General features: G+C 42.1%; 1 protein-coding gene across 1 annotated transcript in view; it reads right to left on the bottom strand.

Moving 5' to 3' along the window:
• Nucleotides 1–17,049, bottom strand: part of insrb (insulin receptor b) — an 88,293-nt gene extending 71,244 nt beyond the window's left edge. The window contains exons 1-2 of the mRNA XM_083970492.1: nt 16,212–17,049; nt 15,621–16,075 (exon numbers count right to left, since the gene is read on the bottom strand). Of these exons, the coding sequence (XP_083826618.1) occupies nt 15,621–15,714 (94 nt within the window). The 5' untranslated portion in view covers nt 15,715–16,075; nt 16,212–17,049. The remainder of the gene's footprint in view (nt 1–15,620; nt 16,076–16,211) is intronic.
• Between the last annotated feature and the right edge of the window lie 4,915 nt (nt 17,050–21,964).

Here is a 21,964-nt window from a genome sequence, read left to right as displayed (position 1 = left end):
AGTGTGAAGATGCTACATGGTGGCTTCCATTGAACTACACAGCAAATCAACACTCTGTGGATGGCTACATAAATCATCGTTAATTTGACAAACTTTTTCCTAATTTGCACTACATCTGTGAAATGGCAGTTTTTTTGCGAATTCCTCGTCAGCGCCCTGCCATCGCCTGTCACTGCACCGTCTCTACTGACTTCTCTGCTCTCCGTAATTTCAGCTCAGAAACTGCCGGGACCTCTGGCAATTGAGGTCATACCAATGTAACTGCGATCTCTGTCAGAAACTGCCATCTCCACTATTCAGTGAGCACCCACAGCTGCAGCCCTCCGTTATAGTGTAGCTACAATTTCAGAAAGATTCTTCTCTTATTTTTAGAGTTGTGCTCCCTGCGGAGAATTTAATATGCATCAACTAACAGTAGCTGGCTTGCTGGTCCGGTGCTGGCTGGCAGGAAGAAAGTGGATCACAGTGGCAATTTTAGAAGGTGAGAGTGGAGTCCTCTGTGGCCCGTGGGCCAGCCTGCCTCGGCCTTTTCACTGTAGCAGAGAGAGCGGCCGCACGTTAGCTTAGCGTGAAACCAGACCTGTCTAGCATGAAACCAGGTGGCAGCTAACTCTGGACTGTGAGAAGTTTCCTCTCTCTGTCAGCTTAGGCGCACGTTGCCCCTGATGAGGTGATCTGCTGATTATAGATTTGTCAACAGCTCAGTTGCTGAACAAACCCCAGGAGAGAGAATATGCGGCCGCAGTGCCAAGTGGACTGCCAGTGGAAAAATGTATTTGTTTGTTAATATAGCTGTGGAAAGTCCTGAGAAGTAAAGCCAGCTCCCTGTGCGCCCACTGCCAAGCTGTGGCTTCTACAGTTAAAAAAAAAAAAAATGATGCTGAGAAATTGCACGAGAGGCATTTTGATTAACATGTACCAACTTGTACCTCCAAAACAACGAGAGCTGAGGACCAAAATAACAGTAGGTGAGCCAGAGACAGACAGATAGGGGGGCAGTGTGAGTGATAATAGGCTCTGTGTGCGCCGTAAAATATATATTTTTTGGAATATATTCTGTTAAAAACAAAAAATATGATAAGTTACAGTAGCTAACATGTGTATCGTGACTGACCTGCAGTTCCATATTTGAGGACATCAGATAAAGGTTGAGAGACAGAAGAGGGAGAGAGAGAGGGAGTGTGTGGGTTGGAGCACCTGTTCCTCCATTGCCTCAGCCTCCCATTGAGGAGCATGGCAAAGGGAGCTGGCCTAGCCTATTTATATACAACGCTGGGTCCCGTTACAGCTGTGGCACAGGGCCAGGCTGTGACAGATTGAAGCGGGTAGAAAAGAGCAACATGCAGGCCCTGCGCTGTCAGATGGCTGGCCAAGAGAAGAGAAGAGGCCTAAATCAGATCACACTGGTGACTTTGGCTCGCCTCCTTCTTCGCTACCTTCCGGCGCTGGCATGAGAGAGAGAGGAGGGGAAGGACAGAAGGAGAATGGGAAGGACAGGTACAGACAGAGGGAGACAAAGAGACAGAATGTAAACACAAGAGAAAGAATGAGGAAAAGAAAAAAGAAGTGAGGAGCGGAGGGGGAGGTCTTGGCGAGGTGCCGGGTCACTGTCACTTGTTTTTAAAAACAATGACTCACTCTTTTCTGGTCCCAATGAGCTTTGTTCGACCTTGGGACTCAAGGCTGCGAGGAGGGAGGAGAAGAAAAAGAGGCGTAGAGGCAAAGGAGAGCAAGAGAAAGCAGAATAAACATGGAGCATTAAGTGTGTGGACTGCCCTGTTTGACACCTGCTAGGTGTAACAGGGTGTCTGATGGGAAGTGATCCCTCTATAGATTCCTAGCTTTTCTCTCTCTCGCTCTCTCTCATATATACAGTATATATATGTCACACTGCAGCAGCCCTGCTCTGACATCCTACTCAAAAAACAAATTCAAAATAAGATAGTCTGAGGTTTTTTTCTTACCACCCATTTCCTCATTCCATTTCCAGCATTTTCTCTTTTCTCTTTCTGCCGTCATATGTTTTTACACTACAGCACAGTGCAATTCACACATGGAAATAATTTAAAACGCAGAATACCGACGGAAACTGCATCTGCACATTACTATTACTCAGATGTAGCATGTATTTTCAAACACGCTGATTCACATGTAATCATTCCGCTTTTCCACTTATTTCCATGAGCATTTACAACCTACATGTTTTCTAGCTAGAAAATAAATGGAGAGCTGGATACAAAAACCAAAAAGAAAAAGAAAAAGTTTTAAAAAATCTGAAAAATCCAGACCGTGCCTTACAAAACAGCTAAACCAGGTGGTGCTCCAAACAAATAAAAAGCATGTTTGGGGGGGGGCAGCATTCCTAACATAGCATTTGGAAACAGACAGAGGACTATGAAACAGGAGCAAGGTAATCAACTGCAGGGCAAATAGCACAAGACAGACAGACAACACTCACACAAAAACGCCACACTCACAGAGAGGGAGTAATACAAAAAACATCTGATGTTCCCTTTCATCTTCCCACGTTAGTGAGTGGAGCGCAGCCCTGTGTCTTGGTGTGGTGAGCCTCGGCCTGAGAGGGAGGCAGCCGGGGCTCGGTTCCCCTGCTTGACTTGCAGCCACACGGCAGCAGCTGCAGGGCCCGGCCCCACCAACGCTGTGACCCACAAACCAGAGCTACACATGAGGCTGGACAAGCTACGCCTGCCTGGTGGCTCTGCCAAGTCGGCTTCTTCCATCCCGTATGGCTTTCTCTCTGTTCCTCCAAATCTGCCCGTCTCCACAGTTGAAGAAAGGCTGCAGAGCTACATTTCCAATTCTAACCTGCTGCTTCCTGTAGTGCTGTAGTATAAACATTAGGAATGAAATGGAAAAGACCAGGAAGTATTCAGATAAGAGGGGCTGAGTAAAAAAAAAATGTGATGGGACAGCTGCCCAGGCTGCAACTCGACATGCTAACACTTTCTTTTGACACTCAGTTGTAGTGCTAACCTTCAGCTATAACAGTTTAGGGGTTTAGTAGAGGTATTCCCTCTGTGGAGAATGGACGAGTGAGCTCATCCCAAGCATGGCAAATCCTATTGATTTGACTGGATTGCTGCAAGGCTGCCAACTCCAAGCTGGAGCTGAATCCAAAATTTGATGCAAACGAAGAAAAACACCCAGAGAGGAGGAAATAATTTGATTCTAACTGCCTTGAAATGAGACTCCGATTGTTTGTGTGTGGCTTTATCAGTGCATCTGTAATGTATGTGTGAGCCAGCGACTATAAAGAGGAATCGGGAGACGAGTTAACAAGCAAGAAAGATGGAAATGCAAGCAAGAAATAAAAAAAATAAATAAAAAAACAAGACAGAATTTGAAAAAAACGGAGAGAGCATAGTGGTACAGGAGCAAACACAGAGATTTGACGTTGGGAGAGTTGACAAACCAAGACGGAAAAGAGGGAGAAGCAAAGGGGAGGCTGGAGGAATGGAGAGCAGAGGGGCCAGGTCAGTTTAATGGCCCGTTTGTCTGCGCTGTTAGACCACCAGCTCTCACTGGCTGCTGCAGGAAAACCTTTCACACACACATACACGCACGCACGGAGACGCACATGCCTCTCTGGTTCCTTCTTTCCATATCTCTCCCTCCCTTTACCTTTTCCATTGCTCAGGCCTGTACCCGCAGCTTGAGAACCTCCTTCCATTTACCAAAACACAAATCCATTATGATTTTTTTGTCAACATTTGATGAACTCCCTTCTTTGTCTGTAATGCCACGTTCTTATATGACTTGATATCATTACACGTGAAACTGCAGATTATTTCCGAACATCTTATCAATAAACAAGCAGCATGCACAACTATCCCCCTTCTCCTGCTGTTTGTTTTTCCACAAAAAAAAAAAAAAAAAAAAACCTTTGCAGATTCCCTAAGATTTTCAATAGCTGCCCTCCTCTGTTGGTTTTTCCGTACAGGATATCCAAGAGCATGCTAGGTATGACATGGTTGAAATACTGACGTCACATTAACGTTCAAAAGGGCCCCTCGGCCAACAAATCACTCGCTGTTACCTAGGCCTCTGACAGTCTGGTCCCTGGAGTGGTCTGTGGCTGCGGTGGTATTGTAAAATGACTTCCATTCATTACAGTGTCATTTAACAGCAAGCCATGATTCAATATGGGACCCCCTTTAAACTATAAGTGAATTAGGAATGCATGATGCAGGCACATCAACTAGGTGAAAGCTCCTCATCTCCGTGTCCCTTTCACTCTGTCTTCGCATCAGTCCCTCGCATGTCTTGTCTCAGACTGGAGCTGCTCTGCCACTTAAAGACAATGACTTGCGCTCCACTCTTGTCCTCATGTGCCACCTAATGAGCGGTTAAACACCGTTACAGCGGTAAGGGGCACGTGATGCACACGGCGCACACCTCAACAACTACTCACTGACATTAAACAAACTATGAATGCTTAATTGATACTTACTCTCCTCAAATGTTGTGTTGTTTTCATTTTCAGACTATACACACACACAGGGGGATAGATGTTAATCCAACAACAATCTAAGATATAATTTTATATATATATATATATATATATATATTGTGCCTATTAGTAAACAACCCCACTTTAACTCAATTCCAAAGTACTCATCGGCACCCAACGCCATGCCTCTTCTCTTTGTTCTGTGAGCTGCACCATTGAATATAATTAAATGCCAAGTGACATTAACCTACACATTACGACCTTAAACTAGGGACTTCCCAGTGCCACAATTGCCATGCTCATTTGTGTAGAGATACTGCTGATTGTTATGTTCAGGTTTCAGCCAGCAACAGGATTAACATAAACTTAAAGCTTGTTTGGAGAAAGTTTCTCATTTGCAGATCAACCATAGGACTTTGGTCTTTGCTAATGATTTGCAAAACAGGAAATGCTATGCAGTGATTTTGAAAACCACTGTTAATTTCTGTTTAACTGCTCCGTTTTGGAAAAGATTTTAGGAGGAAATATCCCCCTGCTGTTGTGGAATCTTGTGCAGTAAATGTATTTCCTGCAAATAAATTTAGATTTACCAAAAATTGGGCTAACAGATGTATTCTGGCTTATAAAAAGCTTCATATTAGTGGGGTTGTAATTACATGCATCACTGCCAAATAAATGCCACTGTTCAATAGATACAATTCTCTTTACTACCAAAGTGGAGAAACAAACCAGTTAATAAAACCACCCATAAAAATCATACAATCATATATTTTGTAATTAAAAGATTACATTTACTGCTTGGCCAGTGGTTTTGTGAGGCATGGCCAGATTCTCACCCATCTGGTTTCTTGACTAGTAGGTGAAATGTTGCAGAGGTGGACTTAACAGTACAGCGGCCGGGTGCACAGGGGAAGTGAGAAGGAAGGAGCTTTGTGTACCCTTTCTGTGAAGCGGGTGGTTTCCAATCTCCAGCTCCATCTGTTGTAATGCTGGTGAGGGCACAGCGAAGAGTGTGTGTCTGCACTACATGTTGTAAAAATAAATAAATAAATAAAAAGTAAAAGCACTGGGGTGAGCAATACTGCACGATTGTTGTTAGCCAGTTTCATGCTGGACTTCGCTTGGTGTCTGTGATCAGCGGCGAGTCACTGTATTTATTATGTGTGGCATTATGGATCAATACAAAAAAATTAAGCGTGCTACCATAGTGAGTATTCAACAGAGGACTGCACTTGCATCACTTATTGACAGGCTCAAGATGTTGCTCTGGGGTCGAGGGAGGTAAAATCAGCTACTGCCATTGGCAACAGCAACTCAATAATATGTTACTATGGACTATATTAAGACAAGACAATTATGCCAAAAATGATTATCCTACTTTGTGTTACCACACATACATTAAAAATGCAGTTAAATGTGAGTTAAATGCAGCGAGGCAAGACGTGTATTTAGACATGGGAAGTTGGGGGGAGCACTGTAGCCTGCCAGCACAGCTAGTGCTGTCACCATAGAAACCCATCTCAGGCTAGTTCATCAGGACAAAAACAGAGTCAACCCCCCCCCACAACCACCACCGCCACCGCCACCCTCCCCGACACACACACCATCACTGAACACATTACACATACAAGCATGCGTGCTCATAAAAGGACACACAAACACACACACACACACAGAGAGAGACGCAGTGCAGCAAACACAACATAATCAGAGAGGTCCATGTGACTGGGTGCTGTTGTTCGTGATGTGCAAGTGACCATGTTAAGCATCACTTAGGCCCAGCTGGAGCAAGCAGGCCTAATAAGGGAGGAGAAAACAAAATACAAAGAGGGGGAGAGAGACCGAGAGAGAGGTATCAAATGGATGATGTTCACACCTTTAAGAGGTTTGAAAGAGGAGGCTTTCCCACCCCATACAGAGCGGGATTAGCAAGTGTGTGTATGTGTTTGAGAGAGAGATAGAGAGAGAGACAGGTCCGCAGGCTGTGCGCATCTGCAGTGTGAAAGAAAAACAAATCAGTGGATGAGATTGAACCCTCTTACCCCTGAACGTAAAACCAAACGAAGGGTGGGAGAGAGACAGAGGGAGTGAGGAGAGGGAGGTAGTCGAGGCTGAAAAGGCACGGACACAGGAGTGAAGTTGCTGTGGTAAGAACAGCTTTTACTGCTTCAGTTACTGATCAAATTTCGTTGCGCTTTTTTTTGCTCGATATGCACCAGAAGCAATGGTCTGGGAAGGGATGCATACAGGGTCATCATTTATTGTATGAGTGTGTATGTGTGTGTTTGTGGACATCTGTGTGTGTTTGTGTGGCTGTAATTAACTGCTAGGAGACTCACTGGGCTGTGTGTCAAATGGTCACTTCTCAGTCATATGACAGTCCTCAAAATAAATGTAACCGTACAGGTTCAGTTACACAATCACTCCAGTCTAACAACCATACATGCACAAAATACATACACACACACACACACACACACACACACACACACATATGTATATGTATATATGTGTGTGTTTGTGTATATATACTTTATATATACACATGTAGAAATACACACACACACACACACGTACAAGAGGGTAAAGTTTGCACAAGGCTACGCCGCGTATACAACGTAGTGCGTCTGAGTTTTTATACAATACGTGGGGCACCACAGTTAAGTTACATTTGATTTATTTTTGTCTGAGATTGAACAAAATACTACACTGACTTGTTTGAAAGAGACACAACAAGACACACAACTCCAAGTGAGTAATTACAAAAGGAAAACTGTAAAAATACAAAATCTGTGATTTATACATTTTAGCAGAGAAATTTTGGAAATGTACATACCTTTTTATATGGGTAAATAAATAGCACATCAATCTACTGTATTGTTGTTACACTTTTTAACAACCTCTATTTTATTGTAAACAGGAAGCCGCTCCTATTTCTTGGTAAGACACAAACTTACATACGTGTACAGTGTACACTTTTTGTCAATGAGGTCAGACAACAATAGCTTCAACGGCTTGAAGGGAAACCTTGAAAAGACTGGAGGATGAGAGTCTGACACAAACAGACACATCAACTGTTCACAGTGTGACCTTCAAATTGCGGGACAGTTTTCTAAATTGTAACCGCCCCAGAATAGAGATACCGATTCTGATGATTATTTCCACACAAACAATCTAGCCTTCCTCTCCGTGTTAGTGTGTTAGTTCACACTAACAAAGATCAATCTAAAAACACTACTTAAAATGTCAAAAGATTTCTGTCTACAAAGTTGCTTACATAAAAAGTCCCCTGTCCACTGAAATGCCAAAACAATAAAAAAAAAACACTTATATCTCTTGTAATGAGCAGTCGCCGGACACTTGAGCCAGAATCTTTACGTCATTTCTCCCAAACACAGTTCCACTGTTTCTGTACGATTATTTATCAAGGGTGAACATCGGGCTGTGCGGGAAGTCTTTTTGGACACACAGATAGAGCCCAGATCACATAAAGAAATAAACCAGAATTTAAAAAAAATATTTTCACAATCAACTGAACACAGTCATTTTCAACGGTACAAATTTTGGACAGCATATTCTTGATGGCCAAAAACAGGAGGAGGAACAAAATGAAGACAAAGAAAAAACTGATTTTCCAATTTAGTGACATTAGGACGTGGACGTGGCCTCAGCCACTGTCTGATCCTGGCTGCAAAAAGCCCCCAAAAGATCCCTTTGTTGATCCCTGCATTACAGGCCTGGCTCAACTTGGATTTTACTGTGTGAAGTCACCAACGGTTAAAATAGGGCAGATCCAAACAGCAACAAGGACTATCAAATCAGATTGTTGCAGCATGGCGTAACGGCGCTCTCTGTGTGTTTGTCTGTGCGTGTGTGTGTGTGTATTTGTGTGATCCCCGCACTCAATCCATCCCCTCCCAACTCGACCACATTTCTGTGCAGTGAGCAGAGGTTTACATAAACAGTTACAGTTCTCTATCTAGGAATGGGAGTCAGAGAGGAGGTCATCAGCTAAGCTCTGCATTAAAAGTGCAGCTCTGCCTATCACAGAACTGTAAAGACCAAGACATATATCCCAATCCCTCACTTCATTTACAGCCTGGCATGATAATGTGTCGGAGATGAAGTGCTCCTTTGATCACACTGAGAACTTTTGCAAGAGGACAGATTGTTCTTCAATCACACAACTTGAAATTGCTGTCAAGATCAATGTATCTGCACTTTGTTTGCTTATTTCCTGAGACAAGTGCAACAGCAGCAGCAGCTAGAACAGACATGAAAAAGCCAGGTTCATCACTACGCCGGTATCTTGGGAAAATGTTAACCAACATTAATATTGCCACCAGCATTTAAAAGTTTGGCTGCAAGTTGCTGAGAAGGCAGCCGTTTGTGGGCCATATTTCAGACATCTTGTATTAATTCACTTCTGACCGAAGTCTTCGGCTGCTCTCCAACAGTCCCAACACAGTTCGACTAACCATGGCCTCCAGAAAGCACAATGGACATGACATGCAAGTATTCCTTAGCTTTGCAACTGTCTAAAACACTTTCATTTCTACTTCACTTTCTGTTCATCTGAAACTTGGCTTACTTGTTACTGTAAGTCAATATGTTTAACAGGTACTGTTGTGTTCTACGGATGTGTTGAGATTGTTTACTAAAAACTAAATAAACTAAAAAATAATGGTGTAAGTTTTACAGAACTCTGTCAATACACACAGAGGCTTGAATGCATTCATTTCTCAGATTCTGGATCAATACAGTGACAATAATGTCTTCAGAATATGAGTGAACACAGGCAGTATCGGGCTGGTTGTTGCTCAGTTTCGATGGACAATGAGGCTTCTGGTATGTGTAGCATCTTCAGTTGTATGACAGACTGTAATCCAAGTAAGATGGAACAGGGGCAAATACTAATCTTCCAGCCTTAACCATGCCAACACATAATGTACCTCACTTCTTAAAGGTAGAGAACAAAATACAGACTGACTCATACAAAAGAAATCCGGCTTAATCATCACCTATGGGTGTCTACTCATGTGTGGTGCTGACTGTATACAGAGCCCCCCACCCCCACCTGTATTTTAATGTTTTGGTGTAGTCGGGATGTTTCTGGGCAGGGAGTTGGTGTGTTTTCCCCAGCCAATGACTGGGCCACCAAGATAGAGACTGGACGCCATCAAGAAATGGCGAATACACACTTACCAGTATTTCCTTTTCTTTGCTGCCAAGTGTGTATGCGCTATATCTCCCAGCATCCAGTCACTATCTTGGTGGTAGTAGCAGATATTCAAACAAGAACTTTGAAGGCCGAAGTGGAGAAGGGTTGAATGTGAACCACAGTTGATCATGAGTCAGTCCTGACAACTGCTGTCAGAGGCATGGGGAGTTGAGCCCAGAGGGAGGGGCCCAATTTGAATGTTGTGTTTACAAACTGCAACAAACAAACCATCAGACTCTACCTTTAAATACATTTTAACAATAGGTGTAAAACTCTAAATTGGTTGGAAATGTCAACATGCTCTGGGGGAAGATGCTCTTGTACCTGTCCCCTGCAGTTGGATATATTTGTATATTAGTTCAAAGCCTGTTGAGGACATTGTGATTAACACTTGCCTCTCCTTTCCAAAGGTTGAATTTAAGAAATCCTCTCGGTCTTTTGAACTGATCATAAAATGAATACAATGTAAACTTAGAGCTGAAGTGTCTGCCAAAGGCAGACAAAAGTGAACACACAAGGAAACACGCTACAGGAATGTATTTGCCTGTTCGCTGATCAAACTGTGAATTGTGGAAGTCAAAAGGTCATGTTGTGTTTTTCATCCTCTGCTTGAATTGCATACGCACACAAGTGCAAACAAGACGGAGGAAAATGCTTTTGCAAGTTAGGAGAAGTTGAAAGAGACACTTGGAAAGATAAGATCAGAGGAGGAAACACTTAGGAAAGGCACCCCAACAGTTAATTTCCTTTAGCAGTACATATTGCCTTACTGGCCAACACTCAAATTGCAACATACAGCTGGTGGAGCCTCCGTTCGCAACCCCCATTGTATGCTGTTGAACATGAACTACACAAACATACAATGGCAATCTGCAATCAGCAGTCAGGAAGCATTGTGGAAGTTCAAATTCTGTTTACCATTAAACTATAGTATTGCCGGTTCTAGTAACAAGGCATGGAAGCAGCAGATAAAACAGCCATTATTGAAGCAAACATTCGACAAAAATTAACCCCAATTTAAATGTATATTTAAAAGGGTGACGTGATTTCTAACTCTAAAAATCTATATTATAAATCGATAAGATGCTATGTCTAAACCTTCATGAGCACAGGAGTATTACCTTGATTCTATAAATGTATTAAGTATGATATCATGCATCAGACCCTGACCTATGTCACCCACCTATGTCAACCATCCATCTTTAACACTTTTGTGGCAGGAATACCTCAACTTTCTTGTTACATGGTACAATACTATGCTGATTTCCGATTCCAACACAAGTATTTATTAAAGTCCTAGTAGGACTATTTAAATCTAGTCCAGCAGGTCAAGTAGCCAACTATCAACCACCAAAACTATTAGTCACATTAGTCCATTAATCAATTTAGACCACTGAAAATGAATTGCCAACTAATCAGATAGATTATCAATTCATGTTAAAGTCATTTTAGGTTCCAGCTTCACAAATGTGAGGATTTTTCTTAGCTCATCTTACATTATGGTAAATTCACTATCTTTGGGTTTTGGACTGTGGGCTGGCAAACTGTTGTTAGCCACCATTACCTTGACATTTTTCTTTATTTTGTTGTCACAATTCATTATTGTAAACTCCTTATTGCTGTACAAAAATCCCAGGTGTTTCAAACTGTCTGTCCAGTCCATGGTTTCTCCTCACTTTCAACTGAAATAAAAAATGTTTCATTCGGGGCCACAATTATTGGAAAAGAATAATCTGGATTCTCATTAAATGTTTGTTTCTGTTGTGTGCTTCTATCAAACAATAAATATATCAGGTGCTATATTAAAATCTAATTTTTCAAACTCTGAAATATTGACATTGGTCTTATAACTAGTAGTATTAGCCGGGCCAAAATACTAAGACTAAGTGGTTGAAATGACTTCTCCTGTGTTGTTTGTTCCTGGAGGAAAAAACATGTAACATGTCCTTCCAAGTGTTAAGTAAGGGACTCAGCAGAGGAGCGGTCTCTCTGCTTTACATTGCGACATTCTTTGCCTCCCCCGGTTCATTGTTTTCCTGTTTCAGAACACCGTGTCATGCATTTATGCTCTCTAATTTCATAACAAAACACATCGTGAAATTTGTCCATTTCGTGAAATGGTAGTGTGGAGGGTTAAGGGGCCACTGAGGGGACAGGGGCTAGTGCTAACAGGCAGCCCACTCCTGAGCCTGCTGCCCTAGTACACACTGTTCTCATGCATGGTCAACTCCTCTAGAGACACACATACGGTACATACACAGATACATGGAAAATAGGGCTGGGAGAAAAAATTGATTAATGTAAGAATCACAATTTTTATCTTCTACGATTCTTGATCGATTCATAATTTTCAAAAATCGAAGCCCTCACAGGCTTCCATAGCGTTGCAGTAAGCCAAGACACTAAGACGCTCTTTAACCGATTATTAACCTTAAAGTGATAAGAATAAAATGCTCTATTGAATCTCTGTGACTAGGCTTGTGCCCATCAGCAACACGATCCTCTGTCGTAAATTGAGAGGATGATAGTTGTTTTGTTATAAAACACACGCTGATCGGTGCTCAGATGAAGGTTAGATCTTCATATTTTGAAATACAAAGTGCAGCCAAACACCAGGTTAAACAGAGAAGGGTCTCTCTCTCTCTCTCATTTTTTTTGCCAAACATTTTAAAACACAGCTGAGCAGCCACCTACTGTGGCCAAACACCAGGTTAAAGAGAGAGGGACAGCAGAGCTTCTCTGACAGCTCATCTGTGGAGCTACAGGTGAACTGGCTGGAGAGCGGAGTGTGTCTTTTTTTTTTTTTTTTAGCAGCACCATTACAGCAATTTACATTTATGAGCATGTGCATATGAGAATCGATTCTCATAAGCAATCGTGACCCTGAGAATCTGAATCGAATCGTGAGACACCCAAAGATTCCCAGGAGCTGCGACATGAGATCCTGTAGACAGCACTGGGTGTCTATGGTACATACTTATATGTAAGTGTACACACACACACACACACACACACACACGCACACACGCACACAGGCACCTACATGGTGGGCCACTTCAAACACATTCCACAACATGCACAGCATTGTCAGAAAATGCCACTGTGCACTTCAACGAAGAGAGTCTGACTATCCAAATGGGCTACAGACAAACTCACACACAACTGAAGGGCATCTCCACTATCCTTCGTTTTCTAAATCAACATATTACTCTACCAATTGAGTTGGAATAGCACAGCTATAGCATAACTAAATGTTCCTGAATACAAGGGAGTGCTGTGAGAATTTAATTCAGAGTGTCAGAGTAGGAAGTTCTTGTGGCTTTGATGCAGTCTATATGACAGACCTAGTTAAAGCAGCACATATATACTGTGGAAAGCAGCACATATACATACACACATGCACACTAGCCCCTTCCAACAGAGCTGTGCTTACAAGCCTGAGAGGAACAAGAAGGGGGCAAGGCTACCAGTTGCACAACTTGTTTTTCACGAGTTATACCAAGAGACAGCTCAGCGGTTACTTCAGAAAACTGTTTGCTGATAACTATGACAAACAGCCCAATCAAACTCAACTAACAACAGCCTGTAAAAACGGCCTCAGAACATTCTCCAGAGTGCAGTCAGCAGATCACAGATCACAGCCACAGCAATGGTTTATGTATCACTACCGCTTCCCCTTTCCCATGACTGAGGTGGATATGTCAGGCAGTGAGTGGATTCAGAATGAAGTATTCTAAGTATTTTGGTTGTTGCCCCCCCTCCTCGTCGTAAACATCTCAACAGTGCCAAATATGGTCACTTCCCAGAGAATTGAGTATACGAGGGACCAGAAACAGTCAATGACATGTTCTACACTTGGTGAAAGAAAGAAAGAAAGAAAGAAAGAAAGAAAGAAAGAAAGAAAGAAAGAAAGAAAGAAAGAAAGAAAGAAAGAGGGGGTACCAGGAACAGTGTCTCATGAGACCCCCTTTCAGGGGCCTCTGTTCTGTCTGCATAACCTGTGTAGAGAAGCTAGATTTCCTTTCAATCTGCCACTATTCAGTTGTGCAACTCAAGGTTTGAAGATCTACAATGTCCTCCTAAATTTCCATGATATTTATAGTGTGATTAATGGGATTTTTTTTTTTTTTGCTCTAAAATTAAACTACTCTACCTGTTCACTTGCTCTAGACTTAGTTCATGTACTGAAACACTTTGTGGGCTTGTGCAACACATCATCCAAAACACAAATCTCAAAAGGGCAATTGTAGGCCAAAGGTTAAAGCACTGAAACAAGTGAAATGTAAATGAATTGATTTCACAACAGTTGTGTTGCAGCTTTTCTCTATGTATAGGGAATATTTTTTAAATTGAGACATTTATTCATTCAACCTACAACACTACGTTGGTAAATAACCACATGGTCTTGTACGGAACAAACTATCCACGTTCACACTATTATTCTACTCTACTTTAACCACTTCATCAATATTACAAGGATTAGAAAAAGACGATGGTAAAGATTTGGCTTGAACACAACATTCACTGACAGAAAATTTGTTTATAAATTATCCCTGCAGTCAATGTGCCTCAATAAATAATAATAATGATCAGGTATTTCTTGACGTTTATGAACTTTCTGATGATAGAAAGGGCGTGAAGAATATAAACTACATTACAACACACCCAACAACGATCACATCAATTGCAAATAAATCCCTTATTAGTCAATTAATATAATTATTATGACGAGGTCACTGGGCAGTTTACAGGGGAATCATCATCATCATTATCATCATCTCTCCCTCACTCCGTCTGGCAAAGCATCACGGTCTGTTTAAGTCACACGCTGTTATGCTATTATAATCCCAACCCATAATTCATTGATGAAAACAACACCACAAGGAGCGGGCATCGTGTATCAGATGAATGTGACCATACTTGAGTCCGATCTGGGGCTAAAGACCGATGTAGGCTAATCCACCACCTATAAAGAGACTTCTTAGCGTCGGCGGCTAATTTGTTTACGTTCAGAGCTGCAGCAGAAGCAGCCCCGTGTGCGTGCGTGCGTGCGTGCGTGCGTGTGTGTGTGTGTGTGTGCTATTGTTGTCAGTGTGTGTCTGTCGCCATGAGAGGCCTAGCTGCGCTCACAGGGCCAATCCTGCTACTCCCAGTTTAGACTCGCTGCAGCAGACCACCCTCGTCCAGTTACAGCGACTAATCTGGCCCTGGGGCTGGCGCATCCGACGCAGGCCGCTAAAATATGTACCTTTAAGAGACAGCACCGGGAGGGGGTGTTGTTGTTTTTTTTGTTTGGGCTGGGAGGGGGCGGGGGATTCTACGGAGGAATATCAATTATTAGCGCGCAGCCACGCATACGCAACAACTGAAATGACTAGCGCCTTAATTAGACCCTATGAAACTTCACGCATGCGCCGACATGAAGGTCTCGTGACTTTACTACCACCTTAATAAAATAAAGTCAATAAAAAATTCATAGTATATTTTTTACGCTCCATTACCTCCATAATGTAGCATCGGGGCGTTAAACTGCTTCAATTCATACAAAGTTACTTACATTTATTATTTTAGAATGATGAGTATCTTTGGGTATCTCTGAGTATTTATGAGCACTTCTGGGTAGCTGACTATTTATGAGTATCTCTGAGTATTCCTATTGTGATTAACAGTGTATATTGACCTGCTTGTTATGCTAATGGTTGTCTTTATCATATTTTTCTGGTAGTTTATCCTGGTATAGCTAATGATGACATTTTGAATTTCCACTTTCTATCTATAATGTAATGGGTTATTTACTTAAAGTTAGACAATCTCTAAAGTTGTTCTGTGACTATCTCAGGTGAACAGTGAACTTGAATATAATATGTAACATGAAAAACACAGCTATATTACTTCGAAGGAAGAAATTAGAAGAAATAAAAAACTTACTTTCTCCATTTGTTAGTCCACACTGGCATATAATGCAGGTGCAGATGATAAAAAACACAATTTGTGCTCGCAGCTTTAGCGTCCACAACCTCATTTTGGCTTGAGGATAAGTTGTGCTCTCCTCTTGAAGCTTCTCAAAAAAACTCCAATCTTGAGGCAGAAATGATATTTCAAAAGGCGCTGGAATATCAAAATAATAGTTAAAAAAAAAAATCTTAAAAGTCAAGGTCCATTAAAGACAAGTGATTCAAGGTTGCCCCCCGAGAGGGGGGTGGTGGTAATAAATTAATGAGTATCTTCCCAGCCAAGTCTGTGATGTATGTGAGCCCTGGAAAAAATGCAGACCACTAAATAACGTGATCCTGGGTTCTGGTAACACATGTGCGAGTGAAAATCTTCATTGTCCATAAGTAAAGGCGCCAGTCCACGTTCATCTGTTTAATTTCGGTGCTACCCTGCATCAAGAGAGAAATAATAGTATTATTATTAATATCCCACACGCAGAGGGCTAGTTTGGAGATCCCCGGAGGAGGTCCACTGGCCCCGGGCTCATTTCTCTGTAATGCACTGTTCCAGTGAGGGAAGACCCACTTCAAAAACAAATTGCAAGGAGTATTTCCTTCTGCACAGCGTTAACACACTCCTCCTCTGTTCCAGCCAACATGGGCCCTGAAAGTTGTGGATATCTCCCAACACAGAACCAAGAATGAGAGCTGGCAGGGTGGTTTGCGCTCTCCCTCTCTCTCTCTCTCTCTCTCTTGTTTGAAGTCCACAGGTCTTTAAATGACTCCTTCTCGCTGGTATCTTCTCAGAAGCTCACCCCCTTTTTAAGACAGATGGGAGCACATCCCAGGAAACTCCTCCGAGCAGCTACGTGCAGGAAAAACGTGCAACGATTCAGCTTTCCCTACTACGACCCTCCTCTGAACTCCTTCACCCCCGCTGACCACCACGCCGCAAACGAATGAACACACAGAAAACGAAAAACGGGAGAAAGAAAACAAAGAGGGAAAACTTGGGAGGTGAACGTTACTTCTTTCTCCATCCACGGCAGGGTAAAGAAAAAAATAGGGGGAGAACAAAAACAGCGTCTCTCCGTTTAACCTGCACGCCGCTGCGAAGTGAGAAAAGTCCTCACCACCACGCCGCCCGTGTCTTTTTCTCAGATTAACGTTAGCTGATGGGGAAAACAGCTAACGTTAGCTAGCTAATCCAAAACAAACGAGGTTTCAGTGTCGGCGATAGAGTTAAAAAAAAAAAAAAAAAAATACAAGAAAAAACCACACGCGCGTAAAAGTGATTATCCCGTCTCCTACAGTCAAAAAAGATGAGGTAAACAAACAGGAAAAGAAAGACTTAAAGAAGACGGGTCAAGTGTAAAAACTTGGATTCCCGTTCCGTTTAGCGACTGCTCTCCCTCAGGTTCCCCCTCTCTCCGTTTCTCTCTCCGCCAGCCTCTCCACCAGTAAACAAGTCCTGCCAGTCAGCTCAGCTGGGCCGCATGTGGGCTGCGGCAAAACACGGAGCGGATCGCGGCTCTACACAGACACACAGCGGCCCGGGGCGCGGATCGGACTGTCTGAACCGGCGCTGGTGTCAGAACGCCGGTGCTCTTTGTCAGGGAGGAGGTGAGCACACAGCACCGTATGAAAACTACTGTAGGATAGAGTCACAATAAAATACATTTAAAAAAAAATGTATATGTACATTTTATGAAAACGTTTTTAGTCATTTACGTTTAAACATCACATGTTTAATTATCTAATTCATAATTAGCACACTGATAAAGATACATTTCTGTCCTGTTGTCCATTTCATGAATACAGACTCATAGCTAAACACAGTAGTCCTTCAGTTTAGGCTGCAACTAACAGTTTATTTTCATTATTGATTTTTTTTTTTAAATTATATTCTCAATTAATTGATTAATCATCCAGGCTATAGGAAACCATAGACAGGTGAAAATGTTTACTATGATGATCAAAACAACCAATCTATCAATTAACTATATCAGTGGACCTGCTGGGCATCACTGCTCTCACTAATTTATTGATTTTCTTTTCTGTTTTTAAAGAAGAAGACATCAGTCAGATGTCCAGTTTGCCATATGTCACTTTATACACAAAATCGATTCCGATTTCAGGTTATAATTTGAAGTCTAGCCTTGTTTTGAGTGGCTGCACTTTTGTTGTATGCATAATCTGTTTACTTGTACGTGTGGATTTACTGATAAGATTTGTGCCACATATTTCCGCCCTTATCTACCTTGGCCCTAATATAAAATGATGGCACAGTGGCAGCTCAAGTATGAAGTGTTTTTTTCCATTACAAAATTAGATGAGAGAAGCTGTTAGAAGAAGGAGGTTGAAAAATAAACTTGTCAAGGCTCTCTTGTGGTGACTAAATTACTGCTTAAAAAAAATAATGATCTTGTTAACTCGTCGGCTCTTATTATTAATTAATGATTGTCTTACATTTTTTCCAGATTTTCCTTGTGACATTGTCATAGACCACTGAGAGTTGTGGGCAAAACAAAAGTGGCTGTGTGTCATAGAGCAGTGTAAACATTACACACTGTCTTGGCCCTAGAGCCAGGAAGCAGGAAGAATACCTGTCTGCAATAAGGAAAGTACACATAGTTCCCTCACATTTGCATAGCAAATATCCTCATAATGAAAACAGTCCTATTGCTGGAACCTAACCGCACACAATACCTGGAAGTTTTTCCTGCTAGCACCTAAGGCATGGTTGCACCTGACCACATTTCTTACCTGACCCTGAGACCTACTGACTCAGAATAGAATAGATTAGAATAGAGGAGAACATTTTCTTCTTGTTTATGACACAGCGGTGCAGTTTGTGTGCTTGGATGGGCACACACTGCTGTACTCTGCTGAGAGCTTGTGGAGCAGGCTTATTGTTAATCTGAGGAATGTTGTTACCCAGTGAACAGAGTAAATGAGGTATTAGTGAGATTAAATGTCACAGGTCTGAAGGACTAAGGGTTGTGGAATCTAGTCAAAACAGATCTCTTTGTGGAAGTCACGCTGTCTGACGCCAACGGGAGGCACACACACGGTCTCTCTTCCCTTTCTTCTCCTCTTCCACTCTTATTTTCCTCACACACTTGTCCCACTTCCTCTCAGGTACTGCACCTAACACCAATTTCTTTTGCCCTTTCAGTGGGAGTGGAGGAAGTTGAGTGAATGGCTTTTTATCCCACTAACCTACCTAGAGGGCTGTTATATGTGTGTACACATGCAGCACTTGCGCAGCACTACAACCCCTGCTCATGCACCGTTGTACTACGACTTCATTTCAGTAGGTGGCACTAAAAATAACTCCAGCCAATTCACTCACACCAAATGTCAAATAGGGACAAAGGGATACAATGTTGTGAATAAATAGGATTAAATCTGACCAGAGAGGCAAGCCTGGTGGAGCTTTGCGCTACGTCAAATAAACACAATGTGATTCTGTGAGCATGAACGACGTATTGTGAGGTTGTAGGGATTCTTTGGTGTAAAAATTGCTTTAAATAGTTACTGCTGAAGAATTTTAAATCAAGCGTCTTCTCTCCTCTACAGAGTTCACCTCAGTCACTCTATCCACTGTGAACTTGGATATGTGCCTGATATCATGTAAGTGTTGACACCTCTCTTCTTATCATTAACTCTGGGGCAGAAGTGGGATGTTTCCACTTTCCACCCACCTTTGGGGCAATTATTCAGGATATGCAGATGTTAATGATACAGAGATGGATGTAATTCAACATATTCTGAGGCTCCCAATGGTAAAACAGTGTATAAACACGTGTAAAGCAGTGGCATTACAAAATAACAACCAGGGTCCAATCAGTTTTACTGTCAAAAAAGTGGGGAACTGCCCCTGAGTATTATACTCATAATACTCATATTTTTGATTTGTTACCTTTTTTTGAAACTTCAAATAATGTCTCAAAAGGAAAACTTGGCCAACATCTGTTTTATCTGATAAAGTTCTCATTTATCTCACTTCACATCATAAAAAAACACTCTAGTATAAAAGACTCAAATTCATATTTACAGTTTACATAACAAAAGACTGACATTTGGCGTCCATGTAGTGCCACACAAAATATCATGATAATATAGATTTTTCCCCCTCCCCTTTATTCCACTGACTCTGGTAGGATATCTGTTTACACACTGACGAAGACTAACCGTCGAAACCGGTTTGTGTGAGTTGCCTACCAGTGAGGCATTAAAGATGTTAGAAGGACACCAAGTGTTGCTGGCTTTTTGTTCTTTTTAGGATATCTGTTTATATCAATTCCTAACCTCAAGACCTGGTTTCTGGTTCTGTCCCGTCCCAGTTCAAACAAGCAGTCGTTCAACCTCTCCTTAAAAAACCCAATCTTGACCCCTCTGTTCTCAGTAACTACCGGCCCATTTCCAAGCTCCCTTTTATTTCAAAAGTATTCGAAAAAGTTGTTGCCAATCAGTTAGTCACTGGATTGAACAAACATAGCATTTTTGACAAGTTTCAGTCCGGTTATCGTCAATTTCATTCCACCGAAACAGCTCTTCTCCGGGTCTCAAATGACATCTTGATGGCCTCTGACTCCAACAGATGCACAATCCTGGTTCTGCTAGATCTGAGTGCAGCATTTGATACAGTGGATCATGGCATCCTTGTGGACAGGCTGAGAGACTGGGTAGGAATATCAGGGACTGCCCTAAATCGGTTTAGGTCCTATCTGTCTGACAGAGCGTTCTCTGTGGTAGCTGGCCCGCATAAGTCAGGGTCGGTCCCTTTTTCTTGCAGCGTTCCCCAGGGTTCAGTATTGGGGCCCATCTTATTTTCTTTATATATGCTTCCTCTTAGGGAGATCATTTCTCAATTTGATGGCATCTCATACCATATGTATGCAGATGACCTTCAGTTATATGTTTCCTTTGACCCTGACAGGACAGAATTAATAACTTCTCTGCAGGACTACTTGACAGCGATGAAGGACTGGATGGCCAGTAGCTATTTGCAATTAAATGATGCAAAAACTGAGGTTTTGATTATTGGCCCCGAAGGCTTGGCCTCTAAAGCTGTCACTTGCTTATAGGGGCCCTTTCTGCTAATGTGCGCACCAGCTCTAGAAACCTTGGTGTTATTTTTGACCAGTCCATGATCTTTGATGAACATATAAAAACTATAACCCAGTCTTGCTTTTTCCACCTTAGAAATATTTCAAAACTCAGGTCAATTGTGTCATACTCAGAACTGGAAATGATCATTCATGCTTTCATCTCCTCACGCTTAGATTACTGTAACTCTCTCTTCACCTGCCTCAATAAAGCCTCACTAGACCACCTTCAATTAATTCAAAACGCTGCCGCCCGACTTCTGTCCAGATCCCACAGATTTTCTCATATCACTCCCGTCTTAGCAACCCTGCACTGGCTCCTGGTAAATTTCAGAATCCAATACAAAATCCTCACCCTTACATACAGAGCCCTCAACAGTCAAGCCCCCCCATACTTAGCTGATCTCCTCTCTGTTTACCACCCTGTGAGGTCACTGCGATCTGCTGGAAGCCTGCTACTCCAGGTTCCACACAGCCGACTAAAAACCAGAGGTGATAGAGCTTTTCAGTCAATTGCTCCAAAATGGTGGAACTCTCTCCCTTTTGAGTTAAGAGCCGCTTCTTCTGCCAACACTTTTAAAAAACAGTTAAAGACGTATTTGTTCAGGCAGGCATTTCAATGAGCCTGGGGGTATTGTATTGGGATATTGTATTGTGATGCTGTACGTCTCTTCAATTATGCTGCTGCTTTGTTGTTATTTATTTTGTAAAAGTGGTATGATGTTTGTATTTTCTATGTATCTGTGAAGCACTTTGTGAGTCTTCTCTGTGAGAAGTGCTATATAAATAAAATTTTACTTACTTACTTATCTATAGCAGATTCTGATTATGCTGCTCAAGGCTTGACCTCCACATTATATCCTGATCAGGCTTCAGCATCATCAACCAATACAGCAACAGATAACAGCTCTTTGGAGAGCTGCAGAATTCAGTTGACATTCAAAACACACTTACAAACAGATGAATTACACATGCACATATTTGCATTTTTCTCCCCATGCCTCACAACGCAAACATTTGCAACATTAACTCCTGCTACATATTACACTTGTTTCTCTCTCTTTCACACCCAGATGCAGAAGGCAAAACAAACTCCCGTTCGTTTTCTCTGCAGTCGTCTTCGCTGCTCCCCATAAATGGAGGGATTAATATGTTTGAATGGAGAGAGTGTCTTTCTTTTGTTGGTGTGGAAGGCTCAGTAATTAGCTGCCTGGGGAGCCAGGAA

This window comes from Trachurus trachurus (assembly GCF_905171665.1).
Source record: "Trachurus trachurus genome assembly, chromosome: 4".
In the NCBI taxonomy this organism is placed as follows: Eukaryota; Metazoa; Chordata; class Actinopteri; order Carangiformes; family Carangidae; genus Trachurus; species Trachurus trachurus.
This window is presented reverse-complemented; position numbering and strand designations above follow the sequence as displayed.